We start from the raw sequence: 14445 nt of genomic DNA on the forward strand, positions 1-14445 counted from the left end.
GGTCATTGAATTTGGCCGCATTAGTCATTCTCATTACAAGATGGAATTTGAGGAAACTATTTGAAACATTCCTTATATGTTCTTGACAAGTTGTATTTAGGAATTTCTCTCTTTTCCTTTTTCAGTACTTGAAGCTTTTATTTGAATTACTTTTTGCTTACAAAGTTTTAAGATGGAGCTTGAATTTTCAGCTTCATTTAAAATCATGAAGAGAAGTCTTAAGGGAGTATGTAGTCACCCTGTGGAATGTTCCACTAGAGAATTGTGGTTTTCTCTTCATCTTTGAAACTACATGTCTAATTCTATGTTATTAGACATTCCATTAAAAATGCTTCTTATTGACTCTAGTGTTCTTTTCTGATGCTCATGTTTTTTTGCTATTTTGAGGAACCCTTCTAGTCATTCAGTTGTTTAATAAGAGTCGACAACATGCCAAGCACTCTGAAAGGCACTCAAGATTCAGTGGCCAAAAACAGACACAGTTCTGCATTTCAGAGAACTTACAGTCTAGTGAGACAACATAAATATCACCCAAAGAACTGGAAATTTGCCCTGTGATAATTAGTGAAATGAGTTTATAGTTATGTGTATATATATATATAGTGATATATCACTATATATAATCCCTATGTATACACCATATATACATATGTATGGCAGATTCAATTCAAACTATAGGTCAGTGGTTCTCAACATTGCCTACACATTAGAATCAGCTAAGAAGCTTTTGAAAAATAAAAGTACTTGACTCATCCTTCATAAACTCTGATTAATTATCCTAGACCAGGTCTTGGACATCTGTGTATTTTAAAGGAAATAGAAGAGTTCCTTTAAAATGGAAGAGTTCCTCAAAATACCAAAAAAAAAAAAAAAAAAGCAAGCATCAGAAAAGAACACTAGAGTGAATAAGAAGCATTTTTAATGGAATGTCTAGTAACATGGAATTAGACATGTAGTTTCAAAGACGATGAAGAGAAAACCTCAATTCTCTAGTGGAACATTCCACAGGGTGGCACTATATGTATGTGTGTATATATATATATATATATATGTATATATATATATATATACACACATATACATAATCCCTAAATATACATATGGGAAATTTTAATCAGGGAGTTTGGGGAAAGTTTCTGAAGGAAGTGACAGTTAAATGATAACTTCAGATAAATAGGAGTTAATATACAGGAGGAATTCAGGTATCACAAGATCTGCAAAAAAAAAGTAGTAAGTAATTTTAACATAATTTGGCAGAATCCATGAGGGTTGTACATGTTGCATGATCTGGGAAGCACATAACAAAAAGTTATGTCAAAAATAGTGTGTTTGAAGTTTACAACCCTACTAACTTTCTACTTTGTCTTATATTTTTCCGACATTCAGCTACATATCTATAGATGTGACTCTACAGCAGCTGGAATCACACGCCTTCTACAATTTGAGTAAAGTGACTCACATGTAAGTACAAGGAAAAGTGAAGCATAGACCTAAGCCACAACCACTCTTGACTGATAATCTTGGGGCTCCAGATGGCAATGGGAGCTGGTTTCTAGATTGTGAGTCAAAACTTCTGTTTATGATTAAATTATTAACCTGTTCTCATTCTCAGTTTATGTTTATTCATCTTCATTACACCTCAATTCCATGGTTGGAAGTTAAAGACAACATTAAAAGTTCTGTTCTTGAACCACTATCTGTTCTATTACTACTGTGTCAGCATATTTTATTGATGTGAATGTCAGTGAGACAATAAGTATTTACTGAGTAACTACTTGATTCTATGGTCTGTGCAAGATTCTACAAAGCTGGCATTTTTTCCTTAATTCAGAAAGAGAAGAGTTGCTTAGTGAGATTAGAATAGGAGGGAATTTAATAACCCTAGTTCTGGAGTTGGTCAGAGTTGGATTTGAACACCGGTGTCTCTGCCTACTCATTATCTACCCTTGGACAAGTCACATAATCTTTCCTAGTCTCATTTGCAAAATAAGTGTAATAAGAGCTGCAACTTCATGTTTATCATCAATATTGAATTATATAATATCTAGCACATGAAAACCAGTCAATATACCATTCAAAAATAGAATAATTTTTCTATTTCTCTAGTAGATTACAATCTATAAAAAGTGTTACATAAATAATCACATTGCATTATTTTAAGCAGCTATGTATTACTAATCATTAACTATTTTCTTGATGAAGAAACAAAAATACTTATCTATAAATACTTAGTATATCCTAACATTACATTAAACATTATATGAACATTATTTGTTCGGTTATTATTTACCTCTTAAAACAACCCTGTGAAGTAGATACAATTATTTCCATTATTTATATAAGAAAAGCATAAACGCAGAGAGGCTAAATATGTTTTCCTTGGTCACACAGTTACTAAGAGACAGGGCCACAATCTTTATACCATAAATATATGACTTAAAATTTTTCCCTATCCACCACATTAAGATGCTTTCAAGAATACTGAGGTCCAAGATATTGCTTCCAAGTATGGTACGCTACCTTACATCAGATCAATTATTAGTCTGAGAATAACTTAAGGAGCTGAATTTTTTTAAAAAAAGTTTGAAAGTATCAGAGTGTTATGAAGACAGTAAGAACTCAATGGGCAATAAGCAAATCCCAGAAACATCATTTGGTTATTTTCCCCTTGAGGTATTTCCTGAATTGTAAGCAAAAGCTTAAGGGCTAAGAAGCTGACCAGAGGTTTAGGCATCTATTAGGGCTAGGAAAATAAAAATTTGAGTGCAGGGCTTGCTAAGAAGGATTGCTCCTAGTAAGCAATCCAGGATTTTGGTTGAGATCACTAAAGAGCTTCATCCTAGAAGTACGGGAAAACTGTGAATAGATCAGCCCTTGCAAAGACTAAAGTCTAACTTTGAATCAATACAAAAAATACTCAAAAGTTTGTGGGGCAAAACATCAAGAGAAGAAAATAGACAACAGAAAATGATCCATAGGAAGTTCAAATATTGGTTATCAGACACAGACTTTAAAATAACTAGCATGTTCAAAAATTTAAATGACAAGAGAGAATTTCAGAATAAAACTGAAAATGATAAGAAGGATCAGTTGTAAACTCTAGAATCTAAAAAGTCAATAAAAAATCTAAATACATGAGTTTAACAAGAGATTAGACATAGCTCAAAGGAGAATTAGTAATATGGAAGATAGGTCAGAAGACTATAATCAGTCTGAAGCATGGAGAGAAAGAGAAAATAAGAAATATATAGCACAATAAAAAGTCTAGCATACCTATGACTAGATCCCAAGAAAAGAGAGAAAGAATGAGAAAAGCAATATTTGAAAGAAACTTTCCAAAACTCTTAAGAGACATCAAGTCACGTATGTTGGAAGTACTGCAAACCCCAGAAGGATAAATACGAAGAAAGCTACATTGAGGCACATCATAGTAAAATTGCTAAAAACCAAAGACGAAAAGAAAATTATAAAAGCTAGCAAGGCTGGGCGCGGTGGCTCATGCCTGTAATCCCAGCACTTTAGGAGGCCGAGGCGGGTGGATCACAAGGTCAGGAGATTGAGACCATCCTGGCCAACATGGTGAAACCTCGTCTCTACTAAAAATACAAAAATTTGCCAGGCATGGTGGTGTGTCCCTGTAATCCCAGCTACTCGGGAGGCTGAGGCAGGGAATCACTTGAACCCAGGAGGCAGAGGTTGCAGTGAGCTGAGATCATGCCACTACACTCCAGCCTGGGCAACAGAGTAAGACTCCATCTCAAAAAAAAAAAAAAAAAAAAAGCAGCAAGAAAATAATAAATAATACTTTCAAGGATGTAACAAGACTGATAGCTAAATTTTCAACAGAAATCATGGAACTTATAAAACAATAGGAAGATGTTTGTGAACAGCAAAACAGCAAATATCTGCCAACCCAACCAAAAGATTATTTAAAATTAGAAAAAGATAGATACTTCAAGCAAAAAAAAATTGAGAGAATTTATTACCATGAGGCTCATATTAAAGGAACTACTAATGGGAATTACTAAGACAAAAGGAAAGCCATTCCACATGCTAAGACATTTCTGTGCAGGAAGAAATGAAAAGCAACAGAAAAGGTCAATATACCGGTAAATATAAATGAAACTTGACTGCACAAAATGAAATAATGTCTTAGGGGATTTAAAATACTGTTCTTTGCTCTGCATGATAGTGTGGGATCATAAAATTGTGCAGACTGAAACTGTATTAAGCAGTCTTAATAATCAATAAGAAAAATTGTGTTGTGACTTCTAAAAGCTTTTATGAAAACATTAAAATTTCTCAGTCAGTTATAAACGGAAAGGAAAAAATTATAAAACTAATATTTCACATACTGTAATTGTCAACATTAGAAACACTTAGAAGTAAAATGCTTTATTGCTTTGTAAAAGCTTACCAGGAGTAGCTTTGACAGTGCTTGACCTTTTATCTTTATTATATAAGTTACAAGAGAATATCTTTTCAATACCCTGGAAAATTGTCATACTTCTTTCTAAGTCTAGATTAGCTTCCATCATTTTATCCTTTGCTTTTTAAATATTATAAAATATTTTCAAGTGTTTCTTTAATGTAAAATTTTTTTACCATCATTGTTTCTTTTGGGATATCTTCATCCTTTGCATCCATTTTTCTCCCATCACTAAGTTCCTCTGGTTAATATCTAGAGTTTCTCAGCCAGCCTGGACAACATAGTGAGATCCTGTCTCTACCAAAAAAAAAAACTAGCTGAGCATGGTAGTGCAAACCTGTGGTCCCAGCTACATGGGAGGCTGAGGTGAGAGGATTAATTGAGCCCAGGCATTCAAGGCTGCAGTGAGCTATAATCACACCACTGCACTCCAGCTTGGATGACAGAGCAAGACCTGGTCTCTAAAATAAATAAATAAATAAATAAATAAATAAATAGTCTCAGATGGTGGTGGTATCAAAATTTTCAGGCCAGTGGTTTATTCTATAACTCCATTTACATTTTGTTTGAATTTCCCTTTCAGTAACATTACATTTCATTTCCTGGCTTCATTTGCATCTTTATTGGTAAATTCACTCTTTCAATTAGCCATTTTTAGGAAATGTCATATGAGGTGATTACTGGCAAACACATAGGAAACACAATGACATACTTTATTGTTTGTGAATGAACTGAGCAAGAGATGCCCAGTGAGCAACTATCAATGACTTTGAAAGGAGTGATGTAGTTGGTCACCTATTACAATGTGCGTCTGTTATTTACATAGTGATTTGTGGACTGAAGAGCTAGCAACAAAGTTCGTACTTTATTCAATGATTAATAGTTAATATACTATGGTAACTGAAACTTGAGGGATGTGTTGAGGACAGTTATTATTTACATTTGATTAAATCATGGTAACCAAACTTCATGTGTATTGGAGCCATGCAAAGTAGAACTGCTTGTATGCATAGAATTAAAATATGCGGTAGCTTTTTAAAAAAAGTATAGGACATTATAAATAATGTTAAAGTGTTCTAAAGGTCTTTGAATTATCTGAGAAGTGGTAAAAGTACTAACTGAAATTAAACTTTAATAAATCATAAATAAATGTTTTAACTCACAGGGCAGCTACTAAAATGCTTGTAGAAGACTGGATAACTAACAGGCTAATAGTAGTGGGGAATGGAATGAAATTAATTAATTAATACAAAAAAGCAAGAAATTGGAAGAAATAGAGAGTTTCTGGAATAAATAGATTTAACTCCAAATAATCAGCATTTACATTAACTGCATTAAATGTAAAAGGACTAAATACTCTAAGTAAAATACAAAGATTGATTGGTGAATTTTTAATACTCGCTGTATGCTGCTTACAACAGACATTTTAAACATTATATAGAAGGGTTGAAAGTGAAAAGATAAAAACATATAAAATGCACACAGTAACTAAAAGAAAACTGATGTAAATATACATACATATAAAGCATAAAGTCTTACTCTAAGGTACACTTCATAATGATTAAAGGAATTACTATATAAGATATAGTGATTCTAAATTTAATGTCTATAAGACCATAGCTTCAAACCATATAAAGCAGAAATTGGTAGAACTAAAAAGATAAACAATAATTGGCAATCATAGTGAGAGCTTATTTTAATATAGTTGTATCAATAATTGATAGAACAGGCATACCAAAATGGTAAATATACTGATAAAAAGTTAATAAAAAGATTTGAACATAATTTACAAACTTGATCATATTGACTTATAAAAAATGTTGTATCCAACAACTGCAGAGTATATATTCTTTTCAAGGACACATGGAACATTTACTAAAATTGACCACATGTGGGGCCATAAAAGCAAGTCTCAATAGATTACAAAAAAAAAATAAAATCAGCATGTTCTCTAACTAGTAAATAACCTAACTTCTAAATAACTCTGACTTCTAATTAACCATAGGATTAAGGAAGAAATCATAATAAACATTAGAAAATAATTTTAACTAAATGATAATAAAAATATGACATATCAAAACCTGTGGGATGTAGTCAAAGTCATACTTAGAAGAAAACATATAGCCTTAAGACAACATATATTAGAAAAGAAGGCTAAAAATAAATCATTTATGTATCCTTCATAAGAAGTTTATATAATAGAGCAGTACATTAAAACCAAAGAAAGTAAAATAACACTGAGGCCCAGGAAGGCTGAGGATCTAGTACAGTAAAGACAACAACAGTCTTCAAAATTGAAAACCAAATCTTCTGACTCCAAATGTGATATCCATTTAGCAAACCATTTTGCTTCTTTGCCCCTTCACCAAAAATAAAAGCAATTAATTTGTAGTGAAGTCCTATATAAACCCTATTGATCTTAAAAGCAGTCATTTTGTTTGTATTATGATCTTTTTTCTCACAAAGATTCCAGTTGTTATTTATAAGTCTTTTTAAGTAAATATTCAGTTCTCTACTCTGAGCAAAAGCGTTAACTTCCTAAACCAAAGGAAACTATTAAATACAGTAATTAAAAAGAGAATGAGTTTAAAAATAAATTATTAAAAGACAATTCGCTTATATACTTGAGATATTGAGAGTCTAATATCTTAAAAATTGAAAGGATAATGCACCTTGTATTCTTCAAATGTTTCTAATATGTATCTGACATTATCGTCTGCAAATGGTTTTGGTCAGCAGAAAAGATCAGTGAAGATTTTTGCATGCATGCCACCCAAATGTTTAAGACATTTGTTTTATAATCATTTATTAAGCAGCAACTATATACAAAGCATTATAATTTGCATGAGAAAAATAGAGCTGAAAGATCACTCATCTTTGGTCAAGGAATTGAGAATGGTTTTGTGGGTATAAGGCATGCAACTGAGTATCAATATAGAATGATTTGTTTAATTTATATACCATATAAGTACCATCAACCAAACGTTCCTGGGATTCCTCAGTATAGAATTAAAGCCCTCTGATTTGTTTAGGAAAGAGAGCTCTTTATTGTGTTGGCTTTGCTGCAAGTATAGATATGTAGATACTAAACTTATGAGTACACATTTCAAATGCCAATGCATATTTTCAGCATTTATTGAAAAGCTCCAATGAGGACTACATCAGCAGTAAAATAACATAATGTTATTCCATTTCATAAGTGTGTTTTCTTTCTAATCTGCCCTTCAAAACTGACTTTTTTTGGTCCTGTGATTTGGTAAATAGAAAGCTGAGCAGTTAGTTTACCATTGCCACTTCTAATTATCCCTGCCAGTACCTGTCCAGTCTTACAGAGCTCTATATACATCCTCTGAGATGGCTTCCCAATTCACGTTTAGATTTTGTTCTGTGATATGAATTAGAGTATTAGAACATAAGCACTCTTTAGCCTAAAGCTGCCTCCTTGTAAATTTGGCCTAAAGGCCTCTCTGTATGCAGTGAAGTATAACCTAACTGGATATGTGAACAGACCACAGACCATAATTTACTTTTTTACCAATCACCGAGTTTCAGCCAGTCACAGGTGACCAATTGTTCAAACAGTGTTCAAATAAAGCAAATGCTGAGCTATAACCAATCTAGCTGCTTCTATAACTCACTTCTGTTTTCTGTATATCACCTTCTTTTCATCCCCGCCCCCAGCTCCAGAAATTCTCTATCACAGAGCAGCACCAGAGTCTCTCTGAACCAATTCTGGTTAGGGGGCTGCCCAATTCATGAATTATTCTTTGCTCAATTAAACTGTTAAATTTATCTAACATTTTCATCTTAACAGTACTGACATTGGGTCTGTGACCTAGAACTGTCATTCCAAAAACTAAAAGCTATTCATTCAATAAATACAGTATGTTTAACACAGTTAAACCTGTGACCATTGCATCTTAAAAGGCTATATGCAAGATTCAAAATAGTAGACCATTCTGTTCTTATTCATAACCTCTTCCCTTGGCCTCTGTGATATCACAGTCCTGGGTGGACTCCTACCATACTGGTCAGTCTTTCCTATGATCTTTCGCTGGCTGCTTCCCCTTCCCCACTTATAATTATTGGGCTTTCATATGGCCCAATCCTGTGTCATCTCTTTTCACACTACCTTCTCCTGCTATGTGATCTTATCTAACAATTCCCAAATTTATATATCTAGTTCAGGCCCTCATTCTTAGTGTCGGTATATACCTATTGGTCTACTTGACCTCTGTTCCCAGACATCTTGCACATATCTCACATTTTATATCCAAAACTGAAATCTTGATTGTCCTTCTGAAATCTACTACTCCTGTGTATGTTGAACCAATAAATGCCAACTTCCTTCATCCTGATGCAAATCCTAGATACCTGAGAGGTATCACTATACCTTCTTTCCTCATCACCCACTTCTACTCTTTCACCATGTCCTGTTGATTCTACTACCCTAATACACAGAAAATGTATCCTCTTCCTCTCCACTGCCACCACCCTTATTTAAGCCACCATCATCTCTTGTTTGAACTATAATAATTTTATATCTTAACTGGTATTTCCAATTGATTTCTTCTAATTCAGTATCTTCACAGCAGCCAGAATGATTTTTCTTGAATAAAATCCAAATATCTTAACATAAACAGCCAGGCCCACAAGTTCAGCTGGTTCCTGCCCACCTGTGCATTCTCATCATGCTTCACACCTGCACACCTGTGTTCTTTGGTTTTTTTGAACAGTCCAAGATCTTTCTCACCTCAGGGTATTCACGTGCTTTTGCCTCTGCCTAGAAATTTATTTCTCTCTCTCTCTCTTTGCCTAGTTAACTCTACTGATTATTTTTTCAGCCTAATTATGACCTACACAGAGACACATACCCTTCAGCCCACTTCTGCATCTAAGTTAGATCCCCATTTGAATCTATCCTTGAATGCTTTTTGGTTTAGAACTTACTAAAATTTATTATAACAATGCAGATGTTTGATAATAATAAGTCGCCGTAAGGCAGGATGCTTTGTGTGCCATTCACCTACACCAAGCTGTGAGGAAATCAAACTAAAACAAACAAAAAATGAAACAATGTATTCTGAACATGCATTTTAAAAATAATGAATTGGAAGAGTAGGCTAGTCTGAATTCATGAAAAATTTGATTGACAGAATGTTTAGTGTATGTGTGTACACACACATATTGACACATATAAGTTTAGTCAACCTTAATTGAGCATTTACCATATCCCAAGCACTACACTAATTGCTCAACACATATATACTCATTTAATCCTCACATCAATTCTCTAAAGTAGTTACTATCATTTTACAGCCAAAACAACTGAGATTCAATAACTACATCTTTATATTTAAAATGCATTTCATGTAAACATCACAGAATTGGATCTTGCTTTTATATCCAGCCTGAAAATCTCAGTGTTTTAATTGGAATGTTTAATCCATGACGTTTATTGTAATTATTGATATGGTTGGATTTCAGTCTACCATTTTCCTATTTGCTTTGTCTTCTCTGTTCTTTGTTGCTTTTTTCTCCTTTGTCTTCTTTTGGATTAATCTAGTTGTTTTTGCTTCTGTTTATTAGTATTCTATTCCATTGGCTTCTTAGTCCTTTGCAAATTTTTTGTGATTACTCGAGAAATTATGATATGCATCCTTAACTTATCACAATCTACTTAGAAATAATATTATATTACTCCGCATATCATGTAAGAACCTTTTGAAATTAAAATTCCATTTACCTTCTTCCATCTTTCATGCTATTGTTGTCATATATTTTATTCCTATATACGTTATAAACCTCATAATACATTATTATGTTAACTTTAAAGATTCAATTAACTTTTACATAATTTGAGTAAAGAAAAATATAGTCATTTATATACATTCAACATATTTAATATTTCCAGTGTCCATGCCCTTCTGTAGGTCCAATTATTTCTCTTTAGCCCAAAAAACTTTTAGTATTTCACTGTGGTTCTACTGGCAGCAAATTTTCTGAGGTTTCATTTACTGAAAATATATTTTACCTTAATATTTGAAAAACACTTTTGCTGAGTATAGAATTGTAGCAAAGCCATTCTTGTTTCAGCCCTTTGAAAATATCCTTCAATGTCTTCTGGCCTTCTTTTTTTCTCATGAGTAGTCATATCCGTGTTATTATTCTCCTGTAGGTAATGTGTTTTTTCCCCTCTGGTTACTTGTAAAACTTTTTCTATATCTTTACTTTTCAACTGTTTAATCATAATATGCCTAGGTGAGTTTTTTTATATTTAATCTGCTTAAGGTTTGCCGAACTTTGTGGATTTATTGGTTGCTGGTTTTGTTAAATTTGGACATTTTTGTCTACTATTTCAATAGAGTATGTTAGAAGTGATACAATGCCAGTTCTAGTCCCAGTCTTTAAAAGAACTGGCAGCTTTCACTTTATATCCTTGGAACCCTGAACAACCATGTAAGACGTCCAACTGCACTGATGGAGAGACCGTGTGGGAAGATCCTGAGATCCTGGGATGGAGAAGAGCCTAGCTGAGCCTAACCTTCTAGCAATTCCCATCAAAAAGCCAGGCATGTAAGCACACCCTTTTGGACCCTCCAAATTGTTCCAGACGCCAGCTGAATAACACCCAGTGATCCTGGTGGAGGCTACATAGAGCAGAAGAATCACCCAGCTTAGCACTGTATGGCATCCTGATCCACAAAATTGTGAGCTATAATAAAATGTTATTTTAACCACTTAATCTGGGGTAATTTGTTATACAACAATAGGTAGCCAGAGGAAGTAGCAATTATATATCAGTTAACAATGGGTAAAGGCATTGAGGATTTGTGAGAAAAAAATACAAGAATGGTAGGTTCTCTGTGAGTTATTCAGGATCCTAAGTGGATACAAATCATTTCCCCCTGGGTTGTAACTTCAGCAAGGATACTGTTTGGACCGAAAAGTATGCATGTAATAAAGATTTATATCTGCAAAATGATGAAACACTGGACACTTCCATTTTCTATTGTATTTTCTCTACAAGAAAGTCAATAACATACAGATTGCTGCTGTTGTTACTCCTAGTAATAATAGTGACCAAGTTCTGAATGCCTTTTGTGGGCCAGCATTCCACTAAAAGTACTTCACATACACTATCTCACTAGCTTTTACCAAGTGTTAGTTTCTGCTATGTCAAATGAAGATGGTAATACATACCTTGCAGAGCTCTTGCCGAAGTTTTCTTAGCTAAGACATTTCAAAGTGAGAATTTGAACCCAAAAGTGTCTGCCTCCAAAATCACTGCAATGCCATAAAATCTCTTTAATTAAAATATCTGCAATAATTAAAGAAAATGCTGGCCAGGGGTGGTGGCCGACACTTATAATCCCAGCATTTTGGGAGACTGAGAAAGGATGGCTTGAGCCCAGGAGTTTGAGACCAGCCTGGGCGGCAGAGTGAGACATCATCTCTATGAAAAATATTTTTTAAAATTAGCTGGGCACAATGGCACTTGCCTATAGTCCCAACTGCTCAGGAAGTTGAGGCAGGAGGATCACTTGAGCCTACAAGGTCGAGGCTGTAGTGAGCCATGATCATGCTACACACTCCAGCCTGGGCAACAGAATGAGACCCCTATCTCAAAAGAAAAAAAAAAAAAAGCAAAGAAAAAGAAATGCTGCCCTCAGAAAAATGTTTTTACTTTTACATGAGTTTTTGAGTTTTGTTTCTTTGTTTGTTTGTTTTTGAGACGAAGTCTTGCTCTGTCGCCCAGGCTGGAATGCAGTGGTGCAATCTCAGCTCACTGCAACCTCTGCCTCCTGGGTTCAAGGGATTCTCCTGCCTCAGACTCCCAAGTAGCTAGGACTACAGGCATGTGCCACCATGCCCGGCTAATTTTTTGTATTTTTAGTAGAGATGGGGTTTCACCGTGTTAGCCAGGATGGTCTCAATCTCCTGACCTTGTGATCTTCCTGCCTCAGCCTCCCAAAGTCCTGGGATTACAGGTGTGAGCCACCGCGCCTGGCCTATGTGAATTTTTTAAATCAAAAATAAGTGAAAATTTTTACAACTGGGATAGGTGAAATGTGTGACTTATGCCTTATAGTATAATAAGACTTTATTTTGCTGATCCACTAAGTTGAATCAAGTGGCTGCATCAGAAGTTTCAAAATCACCAGCTTTAGCACCAATCCTTTAATAATCGTGAAACTAGCTGTATGCACCTGCCAGGCAATTTAGAGAATCACTTCTTTAATGTTCTATTTTTAGTGGAAAATCTGCTGATAAATTTAAATTTTCTTCAATGTGCTTTTAAAATCTGAATACTTATAAACTCTCCCCAATATCTCTTACTTTTTAATTTCTCAATATATTAAAAGATACATCAAGTCATGAATATTGCCTTTTGGTTATAGATTATTTCTTTCCTCCAGTTACATACGGAATGTTAATAATGATTCATTAATAATTATCAAAGAATTAAGACTTCTCTCATTGAAAATCCTCGATAATGTGGGAAATAATTTATTCTGTGAACTTTCATATTACAGATTAATATGAAAAGTAAGTGCTAGTCTAACAATCAGGGCTTTAGAAACTAAGGTCTAATCTATACCAAGAGCTTTGACAGACTTTTAACTTTTGACCCAGTAATTCCACTTCTATAAATTTTCCCTAAGAAAATAGACTAGTGAAAAAAAGTTAATGTAAAAAGCCATTTGTTTCGGAGTTAATTATTTATATTAGAGAGAATTTGGAAAGGACTTAAATGCTTAGCTAAGAGAATGGTCAAATATGAAATACTAAGCCAGGCGCAGAGGCACAAACCTTTAGTCCCAGCTACTTGGAGACTGAGGTGGGAGGATTGGTTGAGGTCAGGGATTTGAGGCTGTAGTGCACTATGACCCCGCCTGTGAATAGCCACTGCACTCCAGCCTGGGCAGCATAGCATGACCCTGACTTATAAAGAGAAAATCTGTTGCTATAGACAATTTAATCACATAAGAGAAGCTTTTGTCATTATGTTATTTAAAATATATATGTATGTATGTATATATATATATACATAACAGAACAAAATAGTTTTTCTCTGTATTATCAAATGATGGGAGTTTTTTTTTACATTTACCAGCTTATTATAAAGGATATTACAAAAGATAGAGATGAAGATTGCATAGGGTGAAGTGTGGGGGAGGGGCACAGAGCTTCCACTCCCTGCCTTGGCACACCACCCTCCAGGAGGATGGTCAGCTGTCCGAAAGTTCATTTTCTTTTTGTATGAATGTGTTTCAAAGTTTTTTACAATAAATATGTATTCCCTCTATAGTCAGATGAAATTAACTTTTTAAAGATCACTATGCATTAAACTTGAAATTAAGACTTGATGTCAAGATACATCAGTAATGTATTATGTGATAGAACCCTGTCCTAAAATGTTACCTTAAAATTAATTTACAGTCTCAGTTTTCACCTAGGGATTGTATAGCACTTAAAAATTTTTTTTTTAATTTTTATTTTTTTAATTATTGTTATTATTATTATACTTTAGGTTTTATGGTACATGTGCACAATGTGCAGGTAAGTTACATATGTATACATGTGCCATGCTGGTGCGCTGCACCCACTAACTCGTCATCTAGCATTAGGTATATCTCCCAATGCTATCCCTCCCCCCTCCCCCCACCCCACAACAGTCCCCGAAGTGTGGTGTAGAGTAACAAAATGATGGCTTGGGCAATATATGCACATCTTATTTTTAAAATAAATAATAACTATTTCTTTATACCACCCAGAGTATGCAGCAAAGTGCACCTAATAGATGTCCAGTAATTATTCACTTATATTCTAATTAATCTCTTCCCACTCTACCCACTTGAGTGAGCAAACCTAGTCAAAATCAAGGTGACTGCCTTCCATTTTTTTGAACTATAGGTGAGGTGGGAAATTAAAGAAAAATAAAATTAAAAAGAAAGAGAAATAAGCTTTCCTATATTAGGCTGACTTGTCCCAGAGGCAGCAACAGGCACAGC

At 34.2% G+C, this 14445-nt stretch overlaps 1 protein-coding gene across 2 annotated transcripts in view; it reads left to right on the top strand.

Annotated features, from left to right (window-relative positions):
- The window catches only part of TSHR (thyroid stimulating hormone receptor), a 151369-nt gene that overhangs the window by 109033 nt on the left and 27891 nt on the right, over window positions 1–14445 (top strand). For both annotated transcript variants that reach the window (XM_024231878.3, XM_024231879.3), the window contains exon 3: window positions 1387–1461. In XM_024231878.3, the coding sequence (XP_024087646.3) occupies window positions 1387–1461 (75 nt within the window). The remainder of the gene's footprint in view (window positions 1–1386; window positions 1462–14445) is intronic.

Source organism: Pongo abelii, chromosome 15, assembly GCF_028885655.2.
Source record: "Pongo abelii isolate AG06213 chromosome 15, NHGRI_mPonAbe1-v2.0_pri, whole genome shotgun sequence".
NCBI lineage: Eukaryota > Metazoa > Chordata > Mammalia > Primates > Hominidae > Pongo > Pongo abelii.